This window comes from Fopius arisanus, unplaced genomic scaffold, assembly GCF_000806365.1.
Source record: "Fopius arisanus strain USDA-PBARC FA_bdor unplaced genomic scaffold, ASM80636v1 scaffold00020, whole genome shotgun sequence".
In the NCBI taxonomy this organism is placed as follows: domain Eukaryota; kingdom Metazoa; phylum Arthropoda; class Insecta; order Hymenoptera; family Braconidae; genus Fopius; species Fopius arisanus.
The window spans coordinates 998,127-1,014,069 of NW_011887759.1; the positions used below are offsets into that span (position 1 = coordinate 998,127).

The 15,943-nt window shown below is 35.7% G+C and overlaps 3 protein-coding genes across 4 annotated transcripts in view; all 3 read left to right on the forward strand.

Moving 5' to 3' along the window:
* The first annotated feature begins 5,566 nt into the window (after positions 1-5,566).
* LOC105264310 (pacifastin-like protease inhibitor cvp4) lies at positions 5,567-6,782 on the forward strand. The gene is made up of 4 exons (XM_011301116.1): positions 5,567-5,680; positions 5,952-6,155; positions 6,241-6,386; positions 6,519-6,782. The coding sequence occupies exons 1-3, from the start codon at positions 5,641-5,643 to the stop codon at positions 6,360-6,362; spliced, it is 366 nt and encodes a 121-aa protein (XP_011299418.1). The 5' UTR covers positions 5,567-5,640; the 3' UTR covers positions 6,363-6,386; positions 6,519-6,782.
* A 2,095-nt stretch (positions 6,783-8,877) lies between these two features.
* Positions 8,878-10,570, forward strand: LOC105264312 (uncharacterized). Its single transcript, XM_011301117.1, has 6 exons — positions 8,878-8,995; positions 9,502-9,675; positions 9,792-9,851; positions 9,979-10,056; positions 10,141-10,188; positions 10,371-10,570. Exons 1-6 carry the CDS (start codon positions 8,956-8,958, stop codon positions 10,463-10,465), a joined length of 495 nt encoding a protein of 164 aa, XP_011299419.1. The 5' UTR covers positions 8,878-8,955; the 3' UTR covers positions 10,466-10,570.
* Positions 10,571-13,518: 2,948 nt separating this feature from the next.
* Positions 13,519-15,943, forward strand: part of LOC105264315 (glutenin, high molecular weight subunit DY10) — a 5,714-nt gene continuing 3,289 nt past the window's right edge. Inside the window, exons 1-3 of one of the 2 annotated variants that reach the window (XM_011301120.1) lie at positions 13,519-13,628; positions 13,786-13,983; positions 14,106-15,817. In XM_011301120.1, coding sequence (XP_011299422.1) covers positions 13,589-13,628; positions 13,786-13,983; positions 14,106-15,817 — 1,950 coding nt within the window. In that variant the 5' untranslated portion in view covers positions 13,519-13,588. The remainder of the gene's footprint in view (positions 13,629-13,785; positions 13,984-14,105; positions 15,818-15,943) is intronic. The other variant, XM_011301121.1, reaches the window with a different exon arrangement.

The window sequence follows — 15,943 nt, forward strand, 5'->3', positions numbered from 1 at the left end:
TGCACTTAGTGTAATTTGACATTATTCTAGAGAAGTACACGATACGATCACACTAATTCCAGTTAACTTCATTTTCACTATCCTTTTACCAAATTTGTTTTAATGATGATTGATTTTGATATGATTAAGTTGACTGTTTCGCGGGATTATCCGAGAGTTAACGAAGTGAAATTGAAAGAATAATGATATCTGCGTGACAAAGGAGAGGAAAATAGTGAATAGGTCAAATAGAAATTAAATAATTTTCTTTCCAATGCACATTTCATGGTAAAACTGACAAATTCTCACTGAAAAAAAGGCAAATAAACTAATAATTACTTTCTGAGAGGGTTCGATAATGCGACGAGTGAGCAGAATTAACGATAAAATCAATAATCCCATGAAAATTAGATTTAACACTTAAGTGTAAAGACAAGTAACGGGGAGGTTAAAACATTAATAATGAAGTTTTAAAAAAAATCGATGCAGCGTAACTCGTTAATGAGCGCCATATAAAATTAATTTAAGTGCCGTAAAACTACGTTGTACTCAGATTAAAAACCTCCTATGACAGTATAATCTACTCGATAGAAGACAAAGCTGTGAATTTAAAAAAAAAATGTCAACCTTCGTTTATCGTTATTTTCTATGTATTGTTTCAATTATTGTAAATAATATAAGTAAGATATTTTTATTTTTGCATTTTGCAATCACGACTCATCTAATTAGCACTGAATCAATTATTCTAACTCGAATTTTTCCTCGTGGAGACCTTCCTTTCGTCATTTTGCTAGTCATAATTATTCTCCCCAAAAAGGAAAAAAAATTAAATTCATGCACCCTTTTTAATTATAAATAAATAATTGACTACTGATGAAGAACTAGTTGAGACAATTATAGGTGAATAAACGGAGGAAATGAGAGAGTATGGTGTAGACTACGTTGATAATGAAGAATAAAGAAAATTACAAGTACAGTTAAATCTTCACACACTCGATTATTACTTAACGATTATTTACCACGAGAGGCAAATGCTAACGATTAATTAATCAATTGAAATGACGAGACGAGAACAAAATGATACGAGAAGCAACAAACGATCAGTGTTGGAGGAGATACGAATGTGATGAGTTGTTTTGAGAGTACCAAATTCTAAAAAATGTATTTAATATTAACTGCATATTGTAGCGTAACCTTATACTACGGTAAATACATTTAAATAAAAATGGAAAATGATTAAAAAAAATTGAATTAAAGTAACATCCCCTCCCGTAGGTCGGGCACTATCTTGAAACAATTATTAGGTACCACTTGTAATGTACATTAACAATGACGAAGATAAATATATGTATGGATGATACAGCAAGTCGGCGTTATTTGTACGAAGACGCGCGTTTACCGAAAATGAACAAAGAAATTAAATATATGAAATATAAAGAACAAAAACGTAAATATATAGTTTTTAGTATGAAGGAGTAAAGTGAAAAACACAACAAAAAAAAATTATTAGTCCTGGGCGAATGTTCGAGATACCGCGGAAACGAAAAGAACGATTAACGATGATGAGAGAAAATTACCAAAAATGAAAAAAAAAAAACAAAATATTACAATTATTGTAAGAATGTTGCGTGTATATTACATGTATGAATCTGGGGTCCGTAATTTTATGGAAGTTCCTCATCCTCAAGGAAAAACTGATCGAGATTTTGTAGATTTATGTACGAGAGTTTCTTCGGATCTGCTCGGCCCCTTTTTTATTCAACGGAGGGAGAAACAAATGGAATGCATTTTTCAATCGACAGAAAAAAAAAGGCAAGATTTGGGAATTAGTGTAACTCGAGTGGATGTCTTAATTGCCAGGTCATTCCCTCTACATTTTCCATAACCACTTTTGGTGTATTTTTGATGTTCCTCGGTGTTACGGTGATTCCGGGAAAGATTTTTCGAATTGCCATTCCGGTGGAGATTAAAGGGCGACAGATCCTGGCAGATTCCTGTAAACATACGCTATAAAGTCGTTTTTGTAATATCCGAAATAAAATGCATAGTCGAAGATTTAATACAGCCCTCTGGGCCGTAGAATCTTTATTGAATATCTCCACCCTGTATTTTGTTATTGTTACACACGGAATTATCTTAAAAACCTAGGAGTGCAGGGCTGTTTAGAATTACGATTCCATTCCAGATGTAGTTGGCAGTTGGATATGACTTGTGGGGCAATCATGAAATGTAAAAAAATCTAAAAAATTCTCAATTTTATTGGACTTTCTTGTTGGACTTTTTTTATTGTAGAAAAAGTAATACTTTTTTAGTTTTTCATACATTATTGTTCTATAGAGAGATATCCGAGCTTGAATAATGCTGAGAATCTTTTTGAGAATTCAAAATTTTTTTGCCATAAAAAAAATCGCAAAGTAGTTCCTGTTTTATCGTTGGTAAACGGACAAATTGTCAGGACGATTTTACAGGTGACGCCACCATCTTCGCTTCTATGAAAAACTTTACCTTACTCGAGATAAAAATCGATTTTTCCAGATCATTCAGATGTGTGTCTGACTAATTAAAAAAAATATAATTAAAAGTGAAAATGATTTAGAAAATGATTTTTTTAAATGCACAATGCCAATTTTTTAAATGACCTTCTTCATCTCTAAATGAACAACTTTTTATTATTATTATTTTATTATTGACAGTGAAAAATGACATTGCACCTTCCAGAAACACCTGCATCATCTGAAAATTGTGCATGAAGGCGTAAGTACTCGCCAAAAATATGTATCCCATGATCCAGGTGACAGGATTACGAATATAATTTTATTTAATTCTAGACAGAATTTTCCTATTTTTACCCATTACGTTATAAATATTGTTGACACGCACCGCAATCTGCGCACAGTAATCCCGAGAAAATCGATGACCTACCGAAATTTTCAGGGTTGTTGGAATGTTCCAGATGTTCGTTCATCCAACTAAAAATCAATGCAGCAGATGATGCCAATGACCTTTCACCCCAAATTTCACCTATTTTCGAAAAATATTGTTCATCCATTTATCGATATTCTATTGAAGCTTTCTGAATTCTCCAAATTGCCGAGCTCACCAGATTTTTATTTTTTTTTTAGTTCTCCACTGAAAATGAGTCCTTAGAAAAGGCTGAGCGAATAATAAATTAATAATCAACATTTTACGCTACGATGACGACAAACTACGTGCCTTCTCGGATTGTAAAAATGGCAGACCACAAAAATACTCGATTAAGAGTTGTTTGATTGGATAAATCTGTCGAAATGCCGGAAGACGTGGCGATGGTTGACCCGGGGAGGTGGAGATTTTTCAAATTCATGACTTCTTTCTGGGTGAGAAATGGTACCACCCAAAACTTGTAGAAATATGCTAGGATTTTCTAAATGAAAATATTTTAAAATGTTATTACAATACCGACTGAACCTTGGCTAGCCATGGGCCAAGATAGTCATTCAAGATTGGTCCAAGGCTGGTTGAGCCCCGAAATGATAACGCGGGGTCATTCTTCATCACCAAGACTAGGCCTAGCTCGATTCCGAATCGTTATCCGTTATTAATATTTATTGATTCAAATTTCCAAAAAAAATAAATCGAAAATACTTTCATGCAAATTACCATGTTTTTCAGGTTTTGACTATAAATTTGTAAAGGATGGAGAGGTTGAAATTATTACAATTTTGGTAACCATTTAAGAGGATAACTAACAGTGCATTAATTAAATATTGCGTCTTTAGCATATTGGGAAATATCTCAATCAATGGATTCTGCGGAAGTACCTCTATTATTCACTAAATGATAGCCCCAGCTTGGACCGGTTACGAAGTTGGACGATTTCTACCTGCGGTGTTATTCTTTTTCGACTCTGGTATGAATATAATGAATTTATTTCAACGTCCGTAGGTGACCAAGAAAAAATCATAGAAACCTCTCGCAGTATCTTCTTAGCATTTTTTTACTTTCAATAATCATCATCCCGGAAGAGGCCTCAAGGTCGATATTCGTGAATAATTACCGGCTTCGATCTTAATGGAAAAAAAACCGTCAAGAGCTCTGAACATTATACATTCTGGTGCGAATATTAGAACGAAAAGATTGATTCATTCCGACCGTTATCGCATCCTCGAGAGATGGAAGAGAAAGATATTTGCTGGGAGGATGATTCCCCCGAGATTGTTCGAGAAGTCTGGAGAAATGTAAGACATTGAATCAACAATATGAAGGTCAAAACGATTAAATGATTATCATTTCGTAAAACACTGATTGTCGGATTATCCTAGAGCTCCGATCGCTCGATTATTATCGGATTTGCAGTTCAAGAGGGTGTAATTAGTTCGTTCATAGCTAAAATTTTTTTCTATTATCAATCTCTTTGTAGAAAGTTGATGGGGTCATAATCGTATCAAGTTGGAAAGTGATTAAAATCTTTCCCTCCCATTGAGACGAAAAATTAAAATGCAATGACCTCCATCGGCTAAAGTCCCTCACGATTTTCCGAAGGCGAATCATCAAGTGTTTACTGTTTACGCAACATTTCACCTCTCATTTGGAGATTTCAAGTGTCGATGATAATGATTTTGCGATAATTGATTTTGATAAGAATTAGCCACTCGAATCGAGAAATAACATCGTGATACATTTTTTTTATGTGAATTTTCTGTAAAATTCGGGAAATAAAATTGGGAACTCCTCATTTCGATCGACATTAGGTACCTTATCGTTATCTAGCTGATCAGCACTAGGTGACTCGTTCAATCAACACTAGATTGTGGAGGTGAATCATGCGAAAGTGGTGTGACACTATAATCAAAAAATATAATTCATCATTTTTTCTGACAACTCAAATTTTGAGACCAGTATCACAAAAATATGGTGAATGATTTTGGGAATCTAGAATTTTAAATAACTAATTCTCCAGAAGAAGTTAAACACCTTTCGCCTCTAGTTACATATCTCTCTGCATCTCTAAAAATAAAAATACTCACACCTGTATACCTATAAAACTCGGAACATCTAATTGTTGAAGGCAATTTTTCACTGCGGTTACATCATATGGTATATTCCGTTTTTAAAGAACAGTGTGATAATTCGCTGTCCATTTATCATCCGTTCAAACAATGATGAAATTATGATAACGAATTCACTACAGAAGTGGAAAAAAACAGGAATAGAATATTTCCACTCGATGCTTCATGTGTTACACAACATTTGGGAAAATTATAGTATAATTTTTTTTATGTATCAGTGGCGAATTTCAATATCCCCTATATTTACTCTTCCTATTAATTACCATAATCGATTCATCGACTTTTGGTACTCACATCAGCTGCTGGGAATTCCCAGAAACTTCTCAGGAAACGAATCGACGAATCCCCGAGGCTTCAGGCTTGGTTAAATATTAGCGCAATTCAATAACAACTCGAGGAGTTCCCCACATTTGTCTCTGTATACCAATTTCACGGATTCGCCGACTATAATCTCGACCAACGGATACGGACACCTCACGTTTCTGATTGGTCATCACTCGTCGACAACGATGCGGCTCCTACTATTTAATAACGTTCGTCCACCAAGCAGATCATCATTCCAATCTGATCTTCAGAAACTTGAGTAGTAAAGCAGAAATTTATCAATTTCAAAATGATGTACAAACTCATCATCTTCGCAGTTGCCATCACGGGTGAGTCAAGAATATGATATAACAATCATTATTATAGAAATTAAATAATTTTTTAATCTATCAATATTTTCGAATTTCATTCTCATAGTTTAATTATTAGTATTCCAATTATGTTTTTATTAGCTTCGGTTGACACGTATTGAAAAAAATAATACAACAGTTGAACATTAATAAGTAAAAGATATTCTCCAAATGGTTATTATTATATTGATACCATATGATTGAAGAGTGCATCTTTCGATCTTCACACGCATTCTATCTACATTTCCAGCCATTGCTGCTGCAAATCATGATCCGAGTACAACGAAGTGTGAACCTAAAAAAATATTTTCATACTACTGCAACCAGTGCGTGTGCAATGCAGATGGTGAAGGAGCAGCTTGTACAAGACAAGCTTGTCCTCCTGGCCTCTTCAACGAGGACGGATCAATGAGAGTTCCACCTGCACCACGTGAGAAGAGAGAGATTTCAGAATGTATGTATCCCCATATTTGCAATTTATTTCAAGACAATCCAGTGGTCCATAAAACTGTTAATTAATCAAATAATTTAATTAACAGTGCCTGCCGACGGAAGTTGCGTGGTTGGACGCCAATACACAAGTGCATGCAACACTTGCAGATGCATCCGGGATAATGTGCCAATCTGTACTTTGAAAGCTTGTCCACCTGAATTGAGATAAGCTGAAGAAATAAAACTTGTTAACGTAAGTATATTTTCTTGGCTGATAACACGAAGAAACGCAAGTCATTCGCCTATTTCTCGATTTAATATTGTTGCAATTACTTATTATAAATTCATTGTAGACGTATGCTTTATAATAATTTTTTTTACACAGAAATCATCAAGGCCGTGACATGGTACACGGGGCTGGATAAAACCCATAGAACGGAGTAGTCTATTTATTAAAAAATGGACAAATACGATCTTAGCGATAAGGCAGATACCATGTGTCATTACTCTTTTTACTGATATAGGATTCTACTCATAATCTGATCTGGACGAGCATTCATGCGATATTTTAAATGGTGTATATGGGATTATCTAGTTATGTATATTGTCAAAGGATAATAAAATTCACAGATTTTTTTTAAATAAATCATTCTTTGTTTTATATATCTTGCCTGTTGAAATATTCAATCAACTTCTTAACTCGGTGCGCTCTCCAATTATTCATCGAATTGAATTCAATTGATCGAGAAATTGCCAATCCTGCCAAAGGCAGTCCTTTTCACGAGGACGATCACAATTAGTGCAGTCCAATTAAATCAGGGAAGTCCCTTATAGTATCACTTAAAAATTTTTTTTTTTAATTGGTGTCTGCATCCTCCTACTCTGCGGTGAAAAAGAGAAGCTTGATCTCAAACGGTGCCCTGTCGGTAGCTGCGGGAATCGCTAGAATCCAGGGCGCCAAAACATCGAGATTTGGAAGTGCCACTAAAATTTTTTTCATTTTTTTCCCCGTTGATAATTCCATGGGGTAATTCCGCATGCTATACTGACGGTGAATGGGGTTGCCCTTACCCCATCCCACCCCCTCACCCACATTTCACCATTTCCCAGGGGAAGGTCTTCTCCAAGGCGTTGACATCTTACAATACATCGCCGCTTCGAGATTTAATCGAAAATCATAGAAAAAAGTAATTAATAAAGGGAGATTAATTAATAAAGCCTCGGTTAGTTGATAGAACGACTTTGTCGCCCGGATAAAAAAATCACGAATCACAATCCGTATCCTGCTACTCCCAATCAAATCCCGATTTCTTATTTATCTTATTTATATTTTATTTATCGGAAATTATATATTTTTATAAGTTTAATCATCCGATATTCTGCAATCGAAATATTTCACTATAATCTAACAATTTTTTTTCAACGTAGTAAGATACCTTATTTTCAAAATATTAATTAATAAATATTTAAATGAGCAGTATAACAAAGTTGTTCCTTTTTCAATAACAATCATTAACTTGTCATTGATTTTCCATTTTTATCTATCATTCAGAAATTTCTATATTTCTCATGACAGCCGATAATAAGTTCAGTCCAACAAATAACATCAATTATTATTTTTTTATATTACACTATTAAATCATCTTCAGTATGTTGTAAAAGTGTAGGTAAAAAATCATGCTTTTTAAAGAACAATACAGGTATAACACAAAAAACCATATCAAAGGGCAATTCTGATGAGTGTGACTGAATGCGTATATAATCAGCACGTAAGAATTTCTCGAATCCTCTACAACTTTTCGCTAATGTCACGTAAAAATGCGAAAAGTGTAAATTTATTATGACAAAATGTAAACAAGCAGTGAATAAACACTAATTGCAGCTGTGGCAGTTACAATGATTCAGCAAATCTTTACTTTAATAAATTCAATTAACGTAAATAAATGTAACACTATGCGTACGATGGACCTCATACGTGACAATATGCTCAAAAAATTAACGTATTATCTTATCAGAAAATGGAGTGGGTATACACCAAATTCCATCTGGTATAAAAAATTTCGACTGAAAATTCAGTCAATTGAGTTTTTTTTTCTCTACTTATTGAGATTAATTTTGGAAATACACCATTAGAGAAACCGTTGCTGCATTGATGAATTCTAAAATCAATTTTGATGTTATAAGATCTCTCATTTTTCTGTCCCAATTTTTAGATCAGCCCCGAATGTTTTTCTTATTCACGCAATTAACAAAAAAGCAGTGCTGCCGAAAAAAATGAAATTTGAACAATCAAATTCTTAGAGTCTCTTCATAAATTGTAAATAAAAAAAATTAAATTAAAGAAAAATAGAATGAATGAAAATGAATTGAAAATAAATTTAATCGACAGAAATATTAATAATATAATAAATAGAACAAATTTCTTAGTGTTTTGAACGTTGATTCCCCTCATCCTCTCCCTCATCCAAGTGTAATTGAAAAATTTACTATGCCGTGAAAAATATGTGAAACGTTCTGTAAATCTCATTGTTCGATGAATAACCATGAATTCCTAAAAATCCTTTGTTCACTCGACATGTGGCAAATTTGATTGGACGTTTCAAATATTCTCACGTCCGGTCGTATGGATTATCTCCGCGAATTTTTTAGATAGTCTCACCTCCCTAGGTGTCCGAATATCCGACTCCTAATTGGTCACCATTTACTGACGACGAGGGGTTGCAAGTATATAATCCACACTTTTCGGCAAATAAATCATCAATCAATTCTCAACTTCAGTACCTCCAATACTTGAGCAGAGAAACCAAACTGTTGTAGTAAAAATGATTTTCAAACTCATTATCGTCGCTATTGCCATCATCGGTAAGTCCACTATAAAAAATATTGCATTACAACAATTATTGTGATAACAAAGAATACTCAAATTGTTTTGACTCATTATTTGTCATTTTAAATCATTTCTCCAGAGAATATGCAAAAAATACAGATAAATTATTTATCATTTGCTCCAAGTTGATATTTTAGACTGTCACTAGCATCTATAATTATCACTAATATGTAGTGATAATTATCCCTATGAATTGATTGGATATTCTTCGCCCATCTATAGTCAGAATCCTCTTTTTTTAATTTGTTTGGCAAATGATTGATGCAATTGATGTAAAAAAATATGATGTTGTTACGTTTTGTCATTATTTAATGGCAAATAACAATTGCCTTTTTTCAACGAAAGTTTGAAAATTGAGAATAATCGAAATATTAAGAAAACAAAATAATTCATCACGAAAAATTGTTAAAAATTTCCAATATAATTTCCCAACACTGAAGTGTCGGTAATCGCTTATTTAGATGATTGTCCTTGTTTCCAGGCATTGCAGAATCGAGACTGTGTATTTGCGACGGACTTAATTTTCGAGGCGGGAAATGCAGTTCTGATCCCTTCTGTTTATTCGGCGACGATAAATACCCAACGAGTTCATCTACACTGAAACAATTGTTTCGGCTACTCGGACTTCAAGATCCATCCCATTCATTAACGCCCAGTACGTACCACTCAATTAACAATCAACAGGAATCTGAAGCCTTAGGTTCCAAGATAGCTAATTATTTAAGTGAACGTAATTAAAATATCGACTTATTACCATTTCTTTTTATTTAGGCTTGCGCGCCAAATATATTCAATTGCTGAAATATCTAAACCCGGCATCAGGATTTTCAAGTATATATTTACCATTTAATTTCTATTCTTCTCGATCAATTGCATTTTGCCCATTACACTGAGTAAATTGCTATGCCACATGAAATCATAATGAATACACATAAACTAACGCTAATTTATTTCAAAGGTCTAAATCCGTACAGCAGTAATATGTATAATGCAGTACTCACAAGGTTGTTTCCAGACGGTTATTCGTGGGTGGATGGTATGTACCAACTGTTCATTTGTCAGCTGTTATTTGTATTACATAACAATCATTCAAGTAACTCCAATTAATTTTTTCTTTCAGTGGACCATTTGGGCGTGATAACGCCATTGCCATTTGATCTTGACATGTGTACGTAATATTTATTTGTTATTCACTAATTATTCATTATATATACTTAAATTCATTATTTTCAATATTTTCAATGGGAGTTCATCGCGAATGAATCAAGTGTATTATTCTAATATTGGCAATCGAATTGAATAGAATTCAACCACTTGACGAGATAAATTCAGCATTTTATTTTTTTATAGTGCCCGCTGATGGTAGTTGCAGTCCTGGTCGTCGTTACAGAAAGGGATCGGAGATTTGCCTGTGTAATGACGGGAGCACGCCGTTCTGCTTCTAAATTTTCACTCAATAACATGAAAAAATGATTGAATTAAAAAACATTGTAAACATTTTATGTATTCGAATTAAAAACTTTGGCAAATGTATTGCCCATGTATTTAAATAATCGTGTACAGAATTAATTCCGTGTGAGACTTTCCCTTTTCAAAACCAAATTCTCATAAAAAAACTGCCAAAATAAATATTCTACAAGATCTCTCTTTTTTCAACAATCATCCACATCTCTGTATTGTGCAGGAGTAATTTATAAATTTTTTTCTACTCTAATGAGAAAAAAAGATAATATAAAAGCATCAGCATTGAAGTGCTTCCAATATTGAATCAGATACGATCCAAAAAATCATTGAAAGAAATAAAATAAATATAACAGTGAAGCCATAAACATCTCACAATGACTTCGATAATTCCTGATGAATTCAGGGCGATGTCACGTACGACCTAAGATATTAATATTAATTCCGCTCGTCAACACGTCTTCAATGCCAATTGAAGACTACGTGGGCGATGAGTAAATAAACAGTGGCTGTTGTTGCACTGGTGACCACGACTGGAAAGTCGACCCTAATCAAACGAAATAAAATACCAAGAATTAACATGTTTGAATTCCCAACTCCCTCAGCAAAATGTGGAAAATTCCAAAATTTCCATGAATCTTCGTCATGAATATGAGAATTCAATTTCGTTTATGTCTGAATTTTCCTTACTTCCATAAATTTTTATAAAATTATGCAAAATGGCAATGCATGTAAAAATATAAATATAAAAATAGAACTGTATGCAAAAATTTATATAAACCGATTATCCCGATATTTCAGCGATAATGTAAAAAATTTGGGGCAGTTACATCGATTTCCCTTTCAACCCTCAAGAAAAAAATTCCACGATATCTTATATATTATTGCATTTCCGCAGGAATATGCGTGCATATAACATATATATTTCGTATATATTCCATTTTCCGTACGGAAATATTGATTTCCACCCTTAAAATCGCTAGAATAAAGTTACCTACCCCCGAAACAATTGGCAAGGGCAAATTGAGTTCATCATTCTGGGATAAACCTGTTGCAATCCTCACCATCATCGTAGCTAGTGAAACATTGTCCACAAATGCACTTGCGAATGCTGACACCCAGAGAATCAACAGAATTGCACAGCCAGTCTGGATTCCTCAGATACCGACATAATGACTCACTCGGTCTGTTTTCCGATTCATTTAATGAGTCCCATGCGCGTTACTGCCTACGAATATCACAATTATCCATAAACATTAAGTAGACTATCAATAAAATAGATTTCCTCCAAACAATTCATTCTGCGAGATAAATTCTGTAAGATTTTCGATTTTTCCGCAAAACACCTTCAGCTATTTACGAGAGGATAGGGAATGGGATATTGTAATTGATAATTCGACCAGTTTGTTTTTTTGGCAAGTTAATTAGCTCCATGAGAATGAAGAGTGGAGCAAAGAAGATCAAGGTGCTCCACTCAACCCTAGCCAATATCTCATTCAAATCGTTAGCATCCTGATCTGTCACTTGTTCGAACCAAATTAAAAGATGATAGCGAGACGGATTGTCTCTACGTATACCGCGACGTGCCGGGAGGAGTGAACCCTGGACAGTCATCACTACGTGATTGCTTATCGGTTCTTTCGAGATAAAAATACTGCAAAGTGAATTGTTATGCACTGATATTCGATGCATTTCCGATGATTTCTCCCATCTCATTTCTCATTGATCCTCAATGTCAAAGCGAAGATGATCCAACAACACGTGAGCAGAACCAATTTTCTATAACGATAAAGTGGAGATTGTCGACGTGTAGGTGATGCTGCGTCAATATCGAAAACTTTTTCATTTATTTCGTCAGGGCGGGTGCAACTGCTTTAGATGATGAAGATTAAGTGTCGGCAGTTCTGTTAATACCGTGATCCCTCATAGGAACATTGAGAAATGCATTTTTTTCACTTAATTAACGAACTCTATCGTATTCTCTCTGAATGGATGCTAAACTAGGATGTAAACGAATTTATTCTGGTAGTGTACTCCAGATGCGTAATAGTAATCGAGCAATTGAGTTTTAGTACGATTCAGTGGTAACAATAAGTACTTTCTTTACATTCCCCCTCGTACCTACACTATCCAAGTAGAATTTATGTATCGATAGTTGAATAACAGAAGATCGTAAGAACCAAAAAATTTTATGGAAATAAAAATACAGGTGCAATATCTTATTCCACATCTGTGGTCGCTCCGCAAACAACGGAAATATGCATATCGTTATAAGTTACGTAGTTTATCTACGTGTTATCTTGTATTTTTGGCAGAAATATATCTTAGATATATGCAGGATATACACCGAAACGGTGGATTATATATATGTGATTACATATAATCAGTATATATCTGATATATTGCCTTTCGCTAATCACTACCAACTTGCAATTCACTCTAGAGCAGGTAATAAATAAATTTTTTACTACTAGTGTTTAAACTAGTGTTTCGTAAAAACGATCAGACAATCTATTCTACAACGACGACACAAAAATGTATAATTGAAGTCGGAAACAATTGTGATAAATTTATACATATAATTTCTCAAGAGCATAAAATCAATATCGAGTGTTATCGATATTATTGGAGTGATGTCTCCGTATTCATAAAGTGGGCCATTTCGATGCTAACGTCCGCAAATATTTCCTTCCTACGATTGAAGAAATCTTTGACAAAACATTGGGTTCTTTATTTTTTTAATTACTGATGATTGATTAAGAAGCCCAACCTACCCTCTCTCAGAATACATATCCTTCATTGAATTATCTGTTTCATACCAATTCAACTACCCGGAAAAGTTTATGAAAACATTTGTTTATCCCAACATCAGGGTGATGTGATAACAATTCAGGGAATTCTCCACGTGCATCCGTACCTGCCAATCATCCAGATGATCTTAAATCACGAACTTTTAACACGTCGAGTTTTTGATTGGTCACCTTCCGCTGATAGCATCGAAACTGCAGCTATTTAACCGAGAATTTTCGATGAATAAATCATCATTCGATCGTAAATGGTGATCGAATCATAATTATAGTCGGATAATTTATTCAATAAGTGTCAGGATGCTGAACAATTTTATTGTTCTTGCCTTTCTCATCACGGGTAGGTCATTTTGAATCATTCATATTTAGAAGCGTAGGAATAATACTGAAAAATCAGCATTCAATTACTTATACGCAAGTGAAAAGTAGTAAAAGGAGAACTACACGATCGAGGTAAATTCTATTTTTATTATATCTATATTTTATAATGTGTGCAGGCATTGCGGCCCAGTGGGTTGATGTAGAAGGGCCATGTGAACCTAAAAAATCCTTCAAACGCGCCTTCTATCGGTGCATATGCTTTGAAGATGGTCAACGCGGATCTTGCAACGTGAAGGGTTATCCTCCCGGTCTCTACGACGGAAATAAATTGACAATTCTGAATGGATTGAGGAAAGACTCTCCGCTAATTGAAGGTATTTATTCCCTCGTTATTGGTAAGCTTCATTCCTATTGCGAATAAGTGATTCAAACCTTGATAATATCCGCTGATGATATTAACTTGAACGCTGATATGATGAGAGTAATTTTTCCCCAGTTGAAAATCATTTCCCCGCCGAGGCAGCCTGTGAACCTAACAAAATCTTCCAACATTATTGCAACACTTGCACCTGCACTCCAAATGGTCGAGGCGCTTCTTGCACCAAATTCTACTGTCCTCCGGGTCTTTTCTCCCGAGACGGCACCATAAGATCTCAGCGAGTTCACCCTTTTCCATATTTCAAATTTCCAGGTGCGCCCGTAGCTCAACCACTTCCAGGCCTTCAGGTAGCTGGACATGTTCCAACGGTTGAAGGAGCTCAACCAGGTCCAGAATTTCGGGTAGAGCAACCAGTGCCGACCCTTCGCATACCTCAGCCCAATAACGGGTTTGAGATACCTCATGAGATAGCTCTTGGCGAGGTGCAGCCGCTTCAAAGATATCGAAATATTCAAGTCCAGCCACCAATTCAGAAACTTCAAGCACTTCATCTAGGTCAACAAGGTCTGCTAGCTCCAGGAGTACGAACTATTCAAGTACCGCAACCAGCCCAAGGATATGGACCTATTCAATGGACACAGCCGATTCAAAAAATTCGAACTGGCCCAGGAGTTCAACCATATGTTGGAACGATTGGTTTTGGGCAACCATGTGAAGGACTACCAAATATTCAAGCACAACAGCCAGTCCATAATTATGGAACCATTGGAATTCAAGAACCAATTCAGAATATTCCAACCCACCAAGTGGCTCAACCGACCCGATTACCTGATGGAATGCAAATTATTCCAGTGCCAACTTTTCACGTACCACAATTGGCCCAAAACTATCCTGCTGGTCAATTCGGCCAACCAGGTCAGTCAATGGAAGGAGTACAAGGTATTCAATTAGCTCGACCAGGTTTGTCAGCTCATGGACTACCAACTACTCAAGTTATACAACCGGGCCCGAACTATCGACCTCTTCCAGGCAGTCAATCAATTTCGAACATTCGGATTGGTCAATTTGCTCAACCAATCCACAACTATGGAGGTGTTCCAGGCCATGTACCACTTCAGAACATTCGACCTGTTCCATTGCATTACCCCGGCCGGTCACCACATGGGGCACATATTATTCGAGTAGGTGAACCACATGAAGGAACAATTCAAATACCACAACCATCTGAAGGAATACCAACTATTCAAGCAGCACAACCGGGCCCGAACTACCGACCTATTCCAGACAGTCATTCAATTCCGAATATTCCAATTGGTCAATTAGCTCAGCCAATCCCAAACTATGGAGCTATTCCACCCCATGAACTAATTCAGAACATTCGAACTGTTCCACACGCTTACCCCGGTCGGACAACACATGGAGCACACATTATTGGAATAGATCAACCACAGGAAGGAACAATTCAGATACCACACCCAGCTGAAGGCGTACCAACTATTCAAGTAACACAACCGGGCCAGAGCTATCGACGTATTCCAATCGGTCAATCATTCGCGAATAGTCCAACTGCTCAATTAGCTCAGCGAATCTTTAAATGGGGAGCTCGACTCCGTCAACCATTTCACAGCATGCGAACTGGTCAGCTGGCTCATCCCAGTGTGTCAACACAAGGAGCCCAAATTATTCGAGTAGTCCGACCACAGGAAGGAACAATCCAGATACCACAAACAGCTGAAGGATTGCCAATTCAAGTAGCACAACCAGACCAGAACTACCGACTTATTCCAGGCGGTCAATCGATTCCGAATATTCCGATTGGTCAATTCGCTCAACCAATCCACAACTATGGAGGTATTCCAACCCATGTACCACTTCAGAACATTCGACCTGTTCCATTCCCTTACCCCGGCCGGTCACCACATGGAGCACACGGTATTCGAGTAGGTGAACCACAG